This window comes from Hypomesus transpacificus, chromosome 22, assembly GCF_021917145.1.
Source record: "Hypomesus transpacificus isolate Combined female chromosome 22, fHypTra1, whole genome shotgun sequence".
Lineage (NCBI taxonomy): Eukaryota > Metazoa > Chordata > Actinopteri > Osmeriformes > Osmeridae > Hypomesus > Hypomesus transpacificus.
In genome coordinates, this window is record NC_061081.1 from 2,644,046 (window position 1) to 2,659,970 (window position 15,925).

Below are 15,925 nucleotides of genomic sequence, written 5' to 3' on the forward strand. Positions count from 1 at the left end.
ATCAAGTCCATAACTACAAGTTTGGCATCAGTTTATAGACGGTTGAAAACCGCCAACATGTTTAAGTCCTGCAAGACGGAAACCGAAAAGAAAATTCAGTGAAGATACTCCCTCAGTCAGTTACTTCAGGTGTCAATTTACGAGGGCATTGATTTAGGAAACAGATTCATTTCAGTGTTATAGTAGGCCTACAATAAGCCGAATCAGGTCAGCAAAATACCCAAGTGGGTAAAATGTCACACATCCATAATGCCACCAATAATTGAGAGGAGTTGGAAACAAATCGAGACCAGTCAAGCAAGTGCCATTCATATTATACTTGCTGAGAAACTGCAATGCCTGCCCGTAACCAGCTCATTTTATAATCACTGCAGCTAGGAAAAGTATAAAGTGGGACCACCTTGATAAGTGCATATTTTTTTTTTTTGCATATCATGAAGAATGGCCCTAAAAACCTGAATGCTCCAATGACAAAGCAGATATTTATGAATTTTCTGTTTTTACTAAACCAATAGTCTTCAACCTTTTGTAATGCTTGTTTAATTTCCTTGGGGAGGTAATACATAACCTTATCAATTACTTTATTTAACAGAGGTTGGTTAGGGATAGGAAATAGACATGACCAAAAACCTGCACACCCAGTAGTTCCCTATATCTATAACGTAAAACTATAGAGTGGAGATGCATGAGGGTCGTCTTGTGGCAGTAGTGGGGTTTGTGTGGTGGAGAGTGCAGTTGGTTGTAGTTTTAGACCAGTCTCCTCCTCTTGCTGTCCCGCTCCATCTGGTCTCCTGAGGCTGATTCAGCCACTCCGAGAAGAGTCCTCTGAAGCCTGACCAAATAAAGCCATGAGCAGAGCCACATCAAAGGCGGTTGCATGCTCTCCCTGACAGATTAGAACAATTAATATTGGGTGACATTAAGGGCAGCCGAGGTGCTAAACGCTAAACTACACTAAAATAATGAGTACCCCTGACAGATTCCGCCACTAGAATGCAAGGGCAAATGTGTAACTACTGTTGTCACTGCATTACTGTGATGGGCAGACTTTTGGGATCAATGTGACGGAATGAAACTGCAAAAAATAGATCCAGGTACTCACAGCATGGACAGGGGAGGCAATCTTTACATGGACCCAGATCCCAGACCAGTCAAAGCCAAGGTGAGAGCCAATGAAAAGGCCTGCACAGGAGCTCTGAGCATTCTCCCGATCCTGAACCACACCAATGGCACTGCATCTCAGCATAAAGAAGTGTCATCAAATCTAGAATTCTCAAACCAAGGTTTGTTGGATATTTATAAATTCAAATGTTTTACAAAACAACATTCCACCTAATATAAATCATTGTTCACACATATTTTGGACTTATTTTCAACATGAATCTTCCATGGACATTGAACCTAACTAGCGAGAACAAAAATCAAAATGTCTTGATGTTTCTGAAACGACTTTTATGAGCTCCAAAATTTGAAGACGAGAAGTTTGACACTTGAGGATGAGGAGGGGGACAGCTTACTGCTACAGAGTTCTTCATGTTAGCCACAGCGGAGGTAAACTCTCCAAAGTGCAGTTCTGGGCAGTAGACCAGAGGATGGGCCAGGTCTCCACTGCTGCAGCCAGCACGCACACAAGCAGCCTCCCCTGTGCTCACTGTTGGTCATCACGGCCGCGTGGTACTTCCCAGTGGATATCCATTGAGGAAATGCAGAACAGAGGAAACCAGGTCATGCGACAATTTACGCGAGTCAGCAAATAAAATGCAAGTGTAAGCATTAGTTAATCATTTTTGGGGGGGGGGGATTTTTATAGGCTAACTCATAACCACGCATGTGATTTTCTGTGCAAGTTCAAAGCATGGTTATTGCCTGGTTAAATCCTATATCATTGTTGAAGAAAATATTAACTGCTTAAAATTCCTCTTACGAATGAACACATTTATTTTAAGCATCTAGAAATGTGTTTGTTAAAAACAACAAAACACAACTTGTTCAACGTTCTATTCTATTCCAATGTGAATTTCGCTAGGATTTGTCATTTAGATTTTTGCTTATTCCAATAGTATTGTGAGCAAAGAACAAAGTGCAGGTTTATTGGGTCTGTCACACACCTTCTTTAGCTTGTAGATTTGTTAATCTCTAACTGCATATTGTCAAAGTCAAAGCACAGACGGTAAAGTCACAAAGTTCTTTCAAAGGCAGTTCTACAATACAATCTGGTCAGTGTAAGGAGGTCAGATGGGAGTCAGCTAGGTGAGCGGTTAGGGAATCGGGCTAGTAATCAGAAGGTTGCCGGTTTGTGCCATTGATGTTGTGTCCTTGGGCAAGGCACTTCACCCTACTTGCCACGGGGGGAATGTCCCTGTACTTACTGTAAGTCGCTCTGGATAAGAGCGTCTGCTAAATGACACATGTAAATAACTTTGTGCACTTATTTAATACCCAACCCAAAAAGTACCCTTTGAGCAACCAGTATTCTAAGTCAATGGCCTAGGCTACAAACAAATATATAATGCTTGGAAATGTATTTGATCAACCAACCGAACGTTGTGACCTACCTGAGCCCCTGTCAGAGTGGCCATGTCCAAAATGATGTCAGCACAAAGATCCTTGCTTGCATACACCACGCCATCAGACAACACCAGCCTGCCTTCTGCATCAGTGTTGTTGATCTCCACTGTCCTATTAAATGATGGAACATTGTGAAATGTTAAGATTCACAAATATGTTTTCACATCATTATTACTTTTGTTGCCTCCAGTTCCCATCAATATAGAAGACACTCACTTTCCAGAGTACAGTGTGTGGATGTCATCTGGTCGTGTTGCTGTGGGTCCGACAGCATTTTTTGCAAGGCAGACTACAGCATGGAGATTATCCTTGAACCCCTGAAACAAACACAAATATTAAAACGGGCTTATTTGAGGTCTGTCCTTAACCACTGATCAGTTAACAATAATAAAAGACCAATATGGCAGATATCTTGAGTGGGTGATAAATTATCCAGAGTTTTATCCAGAAATTAAACCAGTTCCAGTGATGAAGCAATAAAGCAAAATAGGGTGTGGTATTTGTATTTGATACTGTACATCACCCCCCAAGCCATGTCATGGTTCCATGGAAAGGGAAAAATCTCGTGTGAAGCCCTTTTCCTTGGTGTCAATGTGTCTTTAAGATGGGTTCCATTAAAGTTAATAACTCCCTAATCAGAATTCGGTTTGCCATGTAGGTTTACCCAAACACAGAATTTACTGTGGCAGAAAGGTGCAAACAATAAACACATCCAGATCTTAAATTGCAGGTTCATTATTGTTCATTATTATCCAGAGTGACTTACTATAAAGAATGTGTGCGACCAAATCATGTTTTGCGTCAGTAACTGAAAAGGTTAGTAGCGCAAGTGTCACCAGTGGAAAAGGCTTCTTCACTAATGAATGAATGCAACATGAGTAGGCATAATGCCTGAAAATATCAAAGGAAGGGAAAAACATAAAATGACATTTAAGTCATAGAGTTAGGTCCATTTTTACACCGGTCTGCCAAATATATTTGTTTTGATTCAACTATGAGGTTGCTGATCACCATTCCCTCTCGCAGGGGTGAAGACAATACAACTATTTCATTCTACTCTTCACTCTTAGTATTTTGAGTTGTAAATGAGCGGAAAAAAATATGCTTTTAAATCTATGTAATCTTTATAAATAATAAGTAGGCTATACACTGTATTGTTATAGTGGCTGGCTTCCCAGCCAATCAACTCATCTTTCCAAGCAATGACTTGATGCAGATAGTACCACATTAGGTTCCAACTGGAAAGTGGGGAAAAACCTTTCACTCGACTGATTTTCATACATTTTTTATGCGAACTAACAATGCAGGGATTTATTTTTCTTCAACCAAAATAAGTCAATTGGACAACACATTTTTAAAACCTACTGTTTTGTACATGCATCTGAACAATGTGAACCCTCTTCCAACACTTGTAGAGCTAATATTATTATCTGAGCAATAACTGAACTATTTGAGTTCAGTTTTATCTGAGCTATGTTTGTGCTTAGAAATGGTTTGATAGAATGCTCTCTTAGGCTTTAGGGTGAATAAGTATTGTTTTTGGACTTGTAACATGGCTAATACAAATTGTGTGATTTAACTAGCTGCTACGGGTATGACACTTTCCTCCTTTGGAGTAAATAATATAATTATTATGTTGCTGTTTGCATTACAAAATAAATACATTTGTTTCCAATAATATACGTGAAATATTTATTGCAAAAATCTTGCCAAGACTTGTAATATCCCTGGAGTAACTGCACAGCTAATCCATCAGCATTATTGTATTGCAAAAAAGATCTAACCATGATGTTTATAGAGGCAGCTGAAATTGGGGGACATACCATAAATACTCCAAACCACATGGCGGTGCATGCAAGCGCATCTGCTCATGTTTGCTAGAAGCCAAGTGGCTATCCCCTCTCAAACTAGATACAAAGATAAATGGTATGCAAATTATCAAAACAATATTAATTTGTAGATAATCAAAATATTCGCGTAACATATCCCTGATTTTCTCGATCACTATGGATGAGGAATATTATGGGACATGGGACGGTTAGAGATTGGGATGCACCTGACAGTAGTGATGGGGGGGAAAACTTTCCGAAGCAACTATAGCTTTTTCGAAGCGTTCGATACATCTTCTCCATAGGGACATCTGCTGGTCAGTTTATGGTATGGGGACTGTATCGAGCGATGGAACGAATGACGTCAAGTCCTTGAGACACAATCGTCAGTGACACCTTGATAAATAAAGGTTATGTGAAAAATGTTTCGACTTGAAAGTGTCAAAAATATGTTATCATGTATCTTGTTGTATTATAAACAATGGAACGTCTTTATTACTTTACGTTCATAACATTTATTTTTAGGTTCTTATAATATTAGTTAAACGAGCAGCCAAATTAAGTATGGCCCCGTGGTAAGAGCGCTGCCCCTCACTCAAACTTACGAGAGTTTGCATCCGCGAGTCCCGTTTCAGTGAAAGTACATGCTAAATTAATACATTATTATATGATAATGTAGGCTAGCGGTTAAAGTTTTGGAACATGCTTTTGCAACCGGGAAAGCATGGCCACATTGGAAGGCTGGTAAAGCTAGAGAAAGGTGTAAGCAATGTGCTTGTGGACACCTACTATCTCACATCTGTATCGTGAGCGAGTGCATGTTGAATGGGAGTCTATGGAGCTAAACGGCTACGTCTCTTTCGCCTGATTGTTTGTTGATTGTATTTTTTGCGTTGCCTTTTCAGCGTGAAATATACAAGGTGTGGCGTGAGAGCGTGAGAAATGGTTGAAATGCGTGTGTCACACGGCGAAACCGTGAGAGTTGGCAGCTCTGTTGTAGGTCGAAAGTTGAATGAACGAGTACTTTTGATTTCTTGCTGGGTGAATCGTTGTTGCCCATAACACTCTAGCATTGTGCTAATGAATGCTGATTGGTTAGTGAAGGCCTTACTACCATAGACATATATACATATATATATATATTACGACCAGAGCTCCAGCTTGATGGCATCCGAAGCGGAATCAGAATGTCAGAGCATTAGCAACAACATTAGCAAGCCAAAACTCTTTCTAGCTGTGTATTGACAGGGAGAGCCCATAGAGTTAGAGCCTAACCTGTCAGCTGTGTTGTCGATGCTTTGAGAGAAAAAAGGAAATGACCAGAGCTTGCCGTAAAGCAGGAGATCTGGTCGTACCATGTATGACATCAATGACATTTTCCAAGGGTTTTTAGAAGAAAAAGGCGATTAAAAAAAATCTAACAGCCAGCAGTGTTTGTTTTGCCTCCCCTTTCGAATTCAGAATTAAAATTACTAAACAAAAAATTCTATATCCAGAGAAAAGTGGATTTTGAGGAGTACAGCTCCATAGACCTCAATTCATTCTGTACTCGCTCGTTAGTGCCCTCCTAACATGGAACTGCAACCAGTTCAGAACCCGGAAGTTTCCCGAGAGTGGCAGTTCTCCCTTTATTAGACTCTGCTGTCAGTGAGTGAGTAACTAGCTTGGAGCAAATTCAACCAGCTGCATTCACAAAACGGTCCATATATGACGTCCATGGGGCTGATGGAGGTGGAGCGGCCGAGGCACCGACCTTTTCTGATCGGGGTTAGCGGCGGGACTGCAAGTGGCAAGGTATTACAGCTAACTTTGTTATGTACACATTTTGTGTGCTACGGAGCTAGCTAGTGCTAGTTTACTTGATTGCCTATCGTTGCAGAAATGGCGCAGTATGTATTAGCTACTCGCTAGCTACTTTTTACTTCAAGTTAGCTTAGCTTACGTTTGCTAGTCAGTAGCAGCTGTCAACTGTCATACAACAGACACACCCCTGCCCTTTCCAAAACATCAAATACGGATTCAGAATGTACATATTAGGCTATCAATTAGCAAACCACATTAGCTTTCAGCGGGTAGCTTAGTACCTTGTAAACCACTAGCTTATGTTGAAGAGTAGCCAGTATGATACATTTGTAGTGAAGCCAACATCAATAAATCTCCTGCTGTGTTTGGACTATCCAGTTCCACAAGCAGTGAGTCACGCGGTTGCATGTTTGGTGGGAATAAAAGGTCGGAGTCCAGTGTTTCTTCTAGGGATTTAAAGTGAGAAATACTTTTTATTTTATTTCAAAATTTCGGATCCCCTCGCTATCTGAATTGTAGCCTACTGCTATCTGAAGCAATTAGGCGTCTATCTCTTCAGGGAGGAAAACAATGTAGCGAACAAACTCATCTGAAAATACAATCATGAATATTATATAGTCAGAACACATAGGCTTAAGTTTACGTAATAGGCCCAGCTGAAGCAAACGTTGTTGGAATTTTATTTTTGCGGGCCGCCGCTGCAAAATGCACGTAGAGGAAACACTGTAGTCTTTAAACAGGAGCATGTGTACCATGTCAATGACTACTACGCTGTCTATTTTCAGTCAACGGTATGTGGCAAGATCATGGAAATGTTGGGGCAGAACAAAGTGGACCATCGTCAGCGGAAGGTGGCTATAGTCAGCCAGGACAGTTTTTACCGGGTCCTGACTCCCGACCAGAAGGCCAAGGCGCTGAAGGGCCAATATAACTTTGACCACCCGGGTAGGTTACTGTAGTCACTAACATACGTAGTTGTAGTATAAAATCAGATACATTCAGTTCACACGTGTTGCAATGCATCCTCTGTACGAAAAGTGAAACTACAAGTATTTGACTGATAGTGAAACTTAAAATATTGTATCCGATCTAGAGAAAGCAATCAATCTGTTGACCTGTCCTGGATAGTATAAACTGCATGTTGTCTAAATGTTACTGGATGTTACTGTATAATCGATTTGTCTTGTGCAGATGCCTTTGACAACGAGTTGATGTACCGGACCTTGAAAGACATAGTCGAGGGGAGAGTGGTGGAGGTCCCTACGTATGACTTTGTCACCCATTCCAGGTAAGACATTTCATACACATTTTACAATTCCCACATTTCCCAGAAGACACAACATATGGAAATTCAGTTGCATTCTTACTCAAAACAGACAATGTGTAGACAGTCATTGCAGGGGTGCAGATCGAATTTTTTGACTGGGGGGGACCAAGCTGTCAGCAAATGATTCCAACTCAATTAGTTATTTTGTGTAATATATATGTATATATTCTGAAGCTGCAATCAATATTAGTATGTCAATCATGCACCAAAACTTCATGCCCTGTGCAAATCTTTTATATAAACATTCATACATTCACACAATGTGTATGAACACGGAAGCAGATTTACAAAAATAAAAATAAGTATAGCCTACATACCATGAAATGTGAAATTAAATTTACACTTTAAATTAAATATTCGGAATTCCCTCTGCAAGTATGACTTTTCATTGTAAATTGTTTCCAATGATAAACAAAATTGATTAAAACAAAAAAAGAATTACTCTGCAGCCAAACAAATGTAGCCTACTCTCTAGAAGCAGACTCAATAGGTCCCAAAAACATCTCTCCTCCTTTCATTTCCCTGAAGATATTGCTGGGCAATATCTTGTCTGGCCATTGAGCCTTTTTTGTGTCATGGTTGATCGCAACCCTGTTTTCAATCTGCGTAACGCACTGAAACTGCGCTCCGCCTCCGCAGATGATATGGGCACCACCATCAGAAACCTTACTAGTGCCTCTACCTGCTAACACACGCCAACAACATTACACACACTAATACATTGCCTAATCAGCTGCGCAGTTATGAACTGATGCTTGTGGCCTTATGTAGGGAGAGTGGTGGGGACGGATCGGGGTCACTAGGAATCTGGGGGGGGGACATGTCCCCTGCGCGCATGTGTCATTGGCAGTCTTATACTCCAGGTAAATGGTTTGTGTCTGTGTGTGTCCAGGCTGCAGGAGAAAATCACTGTTTACCCTGCGGACGTGGTTCTGTTTGAGGGGATCCTGGTCTTCTACATGCAGGAAGTGAGAGACATGTTCCACATGAAGCTGTTTGTGGATACAGACTCTGACGTCAGGCTGTCACGCAGAGGTATATCCACCCCCATACACGCATGCATGCACGCACACACACACGCACGCACATACACACACACGCATGCACACGCACGCATGCACGCACACACTCATCTTCGTTCTTACCTTTTGTGCTGTCCTTGCAGTATTACGTGACATGAAAAGAGGTCGAGACTTGGAGCAGATCCTCACTCAGTATACCACGTTTGTCAAGCCGGCTTTCGAAGAATTCTGTCTGCCCGTGAGTCTCCTGTGAACTGTCGCTGTCTAGTATTGGATCTTTTTCCACTATCTCATCGGCTGTTAAAATATTTGTTGTTGTATTTTCCCAGACCAAGAAGTATGCTGACGTCATCATTCCTCGAGGAGTTGACAACATGGGTACTACCAATGTCTCACTAGGCATCATTTTGACGGGTGTTCCTGTTTTACATTGACATTATATTTATTCATTTAGCGGATGGTTTCATCGAAAACAACACATACAAATGGTGCCTTTAGTATGCGCCGCAGACCCCGTACCTAATCCTAGAGGGAGCAAACGGAGACACATTTCAGAAAAGATGTACTCGGTCCATTCCCCTCTCATTCTCTCCTCAGTGGCCATCAACTTGATCGTTCAGCACATCCAGGACATCCTGAACGGTGACATCTGCAAGTGGCAGCGCGGGTCCCTTAACAGCCACGCCAGGGGCTTGAAGAGGGCCATGTCCGAGCAGGGGGAGCTGGCCAACGGCATCTCCAACCCCCCAGGGAAGAGAGCCCTACTGGAGCCCAGCAGCCGCCCGCACTGAGACAACTGTGTGTGTGTGTGTGTGTGTGTGTGTAGTTACTGACGAGGTCTAGCTCTATTAGCGAGGTTGGTCGCTGACACATCTGCAGATGACAGAACCACTCGAGGCTCAACCGGCAGACGGGGTGCATAGTGACACTAATCTTCCTGAGGTCGTGTCTTCCATTCTGAACAAGCTTCCAGCTTCGCTAGGAAGACCAAACTGCACCGTCTGTGCAAACTTTCACGGCAAATAAAACCCATTCGGAAGAGGTGGATGCACATGATAGAAACTATACGTTTTTTCCCCCCCAAAAGATCATATATGTGTTGAATGAATTTCGCTTTGTACTATTTGTTTTATAACCTGTGCGGTTCACTGTTGGTTAACTATTTATGAAGTTACTTCAAACTCTTTCATGAATTAACTTCTGGTTGCTTGAACATTTAATTCTGAATGTATTTGTGTATATATAGATATATATATCAGGCCATGTACTCGCATCACGTTTTAATATTTTGTGGGGAATGTAAAATATGGTAGCATCTGCATTACCCTCATGATGTTATGTATATTTAAAAGGTAAACTGATGCCTTAAACTTTTTTTTTTTGTATTCTTCCAAAAAAATTAAACTGTAATAAATACTTAATGCGTTAATGGCTGTTTAGATTTTTTTCGGGAGCTGTTAAGTTGCATGGAAATTGAATGAATTGAATCTGGTGTTTGACAGTGAGCAAAATAAGCATGACAGGATATTGTCTCCTGCTTGGAGAAAAGCAGACCAGGCAGGTCTTTATAAACAGAGCAGTTTTATTGGGTTTGGAGAACAACAGTGATGTGTGGATTGAGACAATTAGTTCAAAGAAATATGAATGAAAAACTAGAGCACTGAATGGACTGACAAAGCACGCGTCTCTAATGGACTGCTGTTTACGTTTTCACATTCTCTCATCCCTCATTCCCGCACGCACAAACACACGCTCTGGCCACATGCACACTTTCTGACGAGTACTGTACACACGCACGTTTGAACTACACACGTGATTCTGATTGCCTGATGGTGGTCTATACTTGAACATGGCACACAATGATTGAGAATGACGGACATAGATCACAGCATCTTTAGTAATTCTCTTTTTTGTGTATTTTTTTTGCTTTTTTTTGTGCACATTTCTATGGCACTTGGGAGAAGCTCTCTAAAATGATCTCTTCTCATTTGAGCATAAACATCCTTTTTCAGAACAAAAGGAGTATTGTATATAATACATCATAACCATACATGATTCTTACACAAAAAAAAAAACTCGGAACAAAATCTCTTTAGTAAGTCCCGCCCCTCATGGTCTGTCCACCCCTCAGAGGCCACCCGGCCCAAGACACACCCACTCCCAGCCCAGTCTGCTTTGTGAAATCACAGTTCCTGTCAGGCTGTTCCGGAACACTGGAGAAGGTGTGCTGGGGTGAAGTGTGGGTGGGTGGGTGGGGGCGGCTGACCCCATGGCCAACACATGGGGGTGAGGGGTGGTGGGTGAGGGGGGCGGGGTGAGTTGGGAATATCTCAGGTGGCTATAGAGTAGTGTTCATCTCAAACACGCACGCGAGCGCACACACAATCTCCAATCCAGAAGGGAGTGGACGGGAGGCGCCTTCAGCTCCCTGTCCTCCCCCGGTCAGGGTTCCTCCTTACATCCCCTCCTCCTTGGCAGCACAGTGCCTCTCCCTATCTCCCATGGTTGTACAGGGTCTCTCTCCCCTGCCAGCTTCACTCCATAGCAGACAGCAGAGTTGACAGATTATAATCCCAAACCCAGTCGCCCACAGCAGTGGAGCCTCTGTAAACAGTTTTTAATCTGCAGTATCTCAGTCTGCCCTTCCTCTCTCTTCCTCCTCCCCTGCTCTTAGTGTCCGTCGGTCTCCCAGTCCCTCCATCTGTGGGTCTGTTTGTAGTAAAGTGAGTGTAGTGTCTGAAGCACAGTGGGGGGAGGGGGGTGGCCTAGCCTGTGAAGGGACGGAGACGGGGGTCGGGGGTCTGGGGGGGGGGCGAGGTCTCTAGGTCTTCTCCTCGCGCTCTGTCCTGCGGCGGGTGATGTTCCTGGGCTTGATCTTCAGGGACAGCTCCCACAGCGCCTCCTCGGCCAGGTGGTCGCTGAAGTCGTTGAAGAAGGAGACTATGTCGTCGTTGCGCTTCAGCTCGTAGTGCCTGGGGAGGGAGAGAGGGACAGAGGGAGAGGGGAGGTGGACGGGGCAAAATGAACGATGTCCTATGACTTTGATCATCATGAGGTTATGCTTGGATGCAAATAAGACCACAGAAAGTAGGTATTTAAGTGACTTCAGAATAAAATCGCAGCACATCTCCTGCAGTGAAAATAGTATAAATGTGTGTGTGTGTGTGTGTAAGTCTGGGTCCTGGTGTGCGTGTGGCTGTATCCTGGTGACTTACACTTGCTGGAAGCGCCTCATGCTGTCAAGGATGTTGAACTGCTGCCAGCGTTTGGAGAAGTTGACCTTCCCCTCTATGAGGTCGGGGTTCCCCAGGTGGACGAACGTCAGATCCTGCAGGATCAAACCCCTGGAGGGAGAGAGGGAGGTGGAGTGAGAGGTGGAAGAGATAGAGGGATTCAAAAAAGAGTAGACGGTCCCATTCACCTGATTGGCCGCATGTTGCACACGCACACACCCACCACCCACACACACAGCTCTCACTTACAGGTATGGAATACAGGGTGGCTCCACTTCAGCCAGAGCTGCTCTGTACGCTCTGAAGGATGAAGAGCTGTCAATCAATGTGCAGTACTCCTCCAATCCCTGAGAGAGGGGGGAGGTAGGAAGGATGGAGAGGAAGGGGAGAGGGGGAGTAGGGAGGTGAGTGACATGAACATCCTCTGTGCTCTAAGGCTGGCTTCATGCATGTTTAACGGCTTGATATCTGAGACGTAGCACAGTGACGCTACACTGATCACACCCAGGAACAGCCCGCCGCACACCCAGGAACAGCCTGTCTCACACCCAGGAACACTCTGTCTCACCCAGGAACACTCTGTCTCACACCCAGGAACAGCCTGTCTCACTTCCTAGACCAGCCCACCTCACCCACCAACCTGATGACAACCAAAACTCCTCTGTTCCTCCTCTCACCATCATAACAGTGCCAGAACAGCATCACAATAGTATGGCTACAGTGCAGTCACAGCGTAACAGACCATCGGCCTCTCCTCTCCGGCCTGGCTCACCTCAGAGGTCTGTTTCTGCCACTCCAGCCTACGAATGGGGGCCGAGTCCAAGGCCGACAGGATAGCCAGGTACGAATTGAAGTTGTTCAGCTTCCTTAAGTGCTGCAAGGAGGAACAGAAAGGGAGGGGGGGAGGGGGGGGGTCACAGTGAGAGCGGGTTCAATCCCACTCTACTGACTGGGAGAATCCTCCAGGTCCGGTACCAAAGAACGCAGAAGAAACGGACACTACAGATGCCTCACATATTCACATTCGATGCAATAGGAGGACAAGTCAACACGACAAATTCCTCGTCCGTGTCCAGAAACGGATTGAGGATGTCGGGAGGGGTGGAAGATGTGTTGTGTGCGTGATGGTTCGACCAACCTTCATGATCTTGATGAACTTGAGGAGCAGCTTCTCTCTGTCCTGGGCCTTCTCCTGCTGGATGATCAGAGAGCGCACCCTGGAAGAACAACAAGACAGACGTTACCAGGGAGGTCCGGGGCCCGGAAACGTGTGTGTGTGTGCAAGAGTTTTAAATGCACGTTTTACGGAGAAAGAGAGAGACTTAGAAAGACACAGAAAGAGAGAGACGACGGAAAGAGAGACAAGAGAAGGATTCTCGTCTCACCAGTAGCTCATGTTGTTAAAGTGCTCCGTGAACTGGGTCAGGTTGGGACTCTTCTCTTCATTCTGCTCCTTGGCCCACAGAAGCACTTCAGGAATCTGGGAGAAAGAGAGGAGGGAAGACAGAGAGAGAGAGAGAGACAGAGAGAGAGAGAGACAGAGAGAGACAGAGAGAGAGACACAGAGAGACACACAGAGAGAGAGAGAGAGAGAGAGAGAGAGAGAGAGAGAGAGAGACAGAGAGAGACACAGAGAGAGAGAGAGAGAGAGACAGAGAGAGACACAGAGAGACAGAGAGAGACAGAGAGAGAGACACAGAGAGAGAGAGAGAGAGAGAGAGAGAGAGAGACAGAGAGAGAGAGAGAGAGAGACAGAGAGAGACAGAGAGAGAGAGAGAAGATTGAGAACCAATAATGTCTGACTCGCCCCTGTTCACTCCCAGACACGTTCCAATCCCATCCGCTAACGACCGAACTCCGACCGGAACAGGAAGCGTCTCCTACCTCAATCTTGTAGAAGAGCTCGGCGTCCAGTAGCGTGAGCTGGTCGGCGATCTCATGACTGCGGAAGTCGTGCAGAGTCCCCGGTCTGTAGGACAGAGCGCCAGAGTGTCAACTGAGGTGGCACATCTCTGGTGTGGCACGTTCCATCTCCAATCCCCGACTCCCTTGACCCCTAACCCCCTCGGTCGACGAGTCCTCTCAAAAGGAGGACTGGTGTGGCGTGTAACCCCTGACCCCCCCCCCCCCCCCCCCCCCCCCCCCGTACCTGGCCGAGACGCCTCTGGCCGCGAGCGGCTTGAGGGAGTTGGTGTAGCGGAGCAGCTTCTTCTGCTCCACCTTGTCCAGAATGTTCTTGCGGAGGACGCGGGCCAGGCTGAGCTCGCCGTTGCACACCAGCCTGAAGACCAGGTCCATCAGCTGCTTCAGGATGTCCTCCGTCAGCTCCACCAGACTGGGTGGAGGTGAGGTGGGGGGGGACAGGTGGATGGGAGGAAAGGAAGGAATGAAAGAGGAGAGAGTGCAGCCGTGAGAGAGAATGGAAAGACGGACGAGAGGATGGAACGGGGAAGAGGATGGAAGGTGATAAGGAAGAGAGGCAGACCAGGATGGGAGGGAGGGGAGGCCGAGAGAGAGAGAGAGAGAGAGAGAGAGAGAGAGAGAGAGAGAGAGAGAGAGAGAGAGAGAGATCAATTCCTTCACATAGCGTTCAGCTTCCAGATTCTCAGAGCAGACCCTCAGGAGATCCTGCAAGGTGCTCCACAGTTCAGCCGGAGGCTCCTACTCACCACAGCTCGTCCACCACGCGGACCAACACGAAGAAGGTGTTCTTGCTGACCCGCTTTTTGAAGGTGTCTGGGCTGTGACAGAACCTGGTGTATGTGCTCCGGGGTTAAGGTAAACAGACGGAAGTTTCTGGAAAAGAACGTCTTTCCCATGCAACCCTGCTAGCGACACGAGACCACTTCCCTTTTCAGAGTGCAACGCGCGGTTGTCACGCGCACCAACACGAATGGACACGTGGATGGAATCGTTTTTTGGTACAGAATTACGGTCGAAACCGTTGCTAAACGGTCGAGTTGCGGGGGTCAGATCAGAGGCAGGGGCTGGCGTGTGAAGGATATCTGTAGTGTAGCTTCTTGATGAGATCTTCGGGGGTGATGAAGGTGCGGTAGGTGGTCAGGAAGGCCTCACAGTACAGCACCAGATCTACAGGGAGGACAACGCATGGTCAGTCCACTGCCTCAGACACGAATGAAAACACGCAAATCTTCGGTTTCGTGTTTTAGGATTTCACGAGCCAGGCCACACGCACACACAAAATAAATAATGCGAGTCCAACTTGCCTTGAGCTATAACTATCTAACCTCGTCCTGGATTAAACAGAGCCATATGGTGAAGGAGCTCATTTGATCAGCCCCTTCATGTTCACTCAGTAATGAGCCTAGCTCAGCTCAGGTTGCGATCTATAATCAAGGCTAACAGTAGACGCTGACCTAGAATCACAGTAGCATATATAAAGGATGAACTGATTAGAGAGAGTGAGACGAAAAGAGAAACAGAGTGAGAGATAGGGAGAGTGAGAGATAGGGAGAGACAGAGAGAGAGAAAGATGCGTACCTTTGCGGTCAGTCTCTGTGGCGTGAACCAGCAGGATGTCTCCTGATCCAGCCCTCACGTCAGGACCATCATCATTCTGACGGAGAAAAACAAAGGGCGATGAAAAAGAGAGAGAGAGAGAGAGAGCGGGTTAGAGAGCATTGATGAGGAATTAAAACAGGAATGCAGTCTAGCCCCAAATGCAGCTCCCCTCTTCTCTGTCCGCCCCCAATCGCCCCTGCCACGCACCACCCTCCCTGACGAGGGGAGGGAGAGAGATGGAGGGAAGGAAAGATGGAGGGAGGGAGAGATGGAGGGATGGAGAGAGAGAGAGAGAGAGAGAGAGAGAGAGAGAGAGAGAGAGGGAGCTGGCACATGCTGATCACAGCAGCCGATCACCCCAGTAATACCTTCATTTAAAGCTACAGCTGTCCTTTGTTGCTAAAACCGCCCCTTCTCTTCACCCCCCCCCCCCCCCCCACACACACACACACACACACACTCTATCCCTCCCTCCCCATCTCTGACCTTGCAGAGTGAACAGCATTTCAGACAATCCCCCTCCCTCCCTCACTCTCTCTCTCACATACACACACACACACACACACAGTCCTGTCAGACTGCAGCAAACAGAAAAAAGAAAGGATATAAAAGAAGGGGGAA

General features: G+C 45.5%; 3 protein-coding genes across 6 annotated transcripts in view; 1 reads left to right on the forward strand and 2 right to left on the reverse strand.

Moving 5' to 3' along the window:
• Window positions 1-1,278: 1,278 nt before the first annotated feature.
• Window positions 1,279-8,413, reverse strand: LOC124484782 (probable aminopeptidase NPEPL1). Of its 3 annotated transcripts, none has more exons than XR_006958005.1 (4): window positions 7,845-8,413; window positions 2,785-2,885; window positions 2,556-2,679; window positions 1,279-1,677 (listed from the first exon to the last, which is right to left on the reverse strand). XR_006958005.1 is itself a non-coding variant. In XM_047045876.1 (4 exons), exons 1-4 carry the CDS (start codon window positions 5,771-5,773, stop codon window positions 1,537-1,539), a joined length of 387 nt encoding a protein of 128 aa, XP_046901832.1. In that variant the 5' UTR covers window positions 5,774-5,937; the 3' UTR covers window positions 1,279-1,536. The 3 variants fall into 3 exon arrangements, 1 of the variants encoding a protein (XP_046901832.1); XR_006958004.1 differs by lacking the exon at window positions 7,845-8,413 and adding an exon at window positions 5,673-5,715; XM_047045876.1 differs by lacking the exon at window positions 7,845-8,413 and adding an exon at window positions 5,753-5,937.
• On the forward strand, window positions 6,011-9,978 carry uck1 (uridine-cytidine kinase 1). Of its 2 annotated transcripts, none has more exons than XM_047045874.1 (7): window positions 6,011-6,191; window positions 6,986-7,145; window positions 7,392-7,488; window positions 8,420-8,562; window positions 8,693-8,787; window positions 8,879-8,927; window positions 9,147-9,978. In XM_047045874.1, exons 1-7 carry the CDS (start codon window positions 6,105-6,107, stop codon window positions 9,338-9,340), a joined length of 825 nt encoding a protein of 274 aa, XP_046901830.1. In that variant the 5' UTR covers window positions 6,011-6,104; the 3' UTR covers window positions 9,341-9,978. The 2 variants fall into 2 exon arrangements, with proteins under 2 accessions (XP_046901830.1, XP_046901831.1); XM_047045875.1 differs by lacking the exon at window positions 6,011-6,191 and adding an exon at window positions 6,508-6,659.
• A 139-nt stretch (window positions 9,979-10,117) lies between these two features.
• The window catches only part of rapgef1b (Rap guanine nucleotide exchange factor (GEF) 1b), a 34,826-nt gene continuing 29,018 nt past the window's right edge, over window positions 10,118-15,925 (reverse strand). Inside the window, exons 4-14 of the mRNA XM_047045226.1 lie at window positions 15,284-15,402; window positions 14,788-14,872; window positions 14,452-14,544; window positions 13,932-14,117; window positions 13,667-13,751; window positions 13,168-13,262; window positions 12,921-12,999; window positions 12,555-12,656; window positions 12,032-12,129; window positions 11,765-11,893; window positions 10,118-11,521 (exon numbers count right to left, since the gene is read on the reverse strand). Coding sequence (XP_046901182.1) covers window positions 11,371-11,521; window positions 11,765-11,893; window positions 12,032-12,129; window positions 12,555-12,656; window positions 12,921-12,999; window positions 13,168-13,262; window positions 13,667-13,751; window positions 13,932-14,117; window positions 14,452-14,544; window positions 14,788-14,872; window positions 15,284-15,402 — 1,222 coding nt within the window. The 3' untranslated portion in view covers window positions 10,118-11,370. The remainder of the gene's footprint in view (window positions 11,522-11,764; window positions 11,894-12,031; window positions 12,130-12,554; window positions 12,657-12,920; window positions 13,000-13,167; window positions 13,263-13,666; window positions 13,752-13,931; window positions 14,118-14,451; window positions 14,545-14,787; window positions 14,873-15,283; window positions 15,403-15,925) is intronic.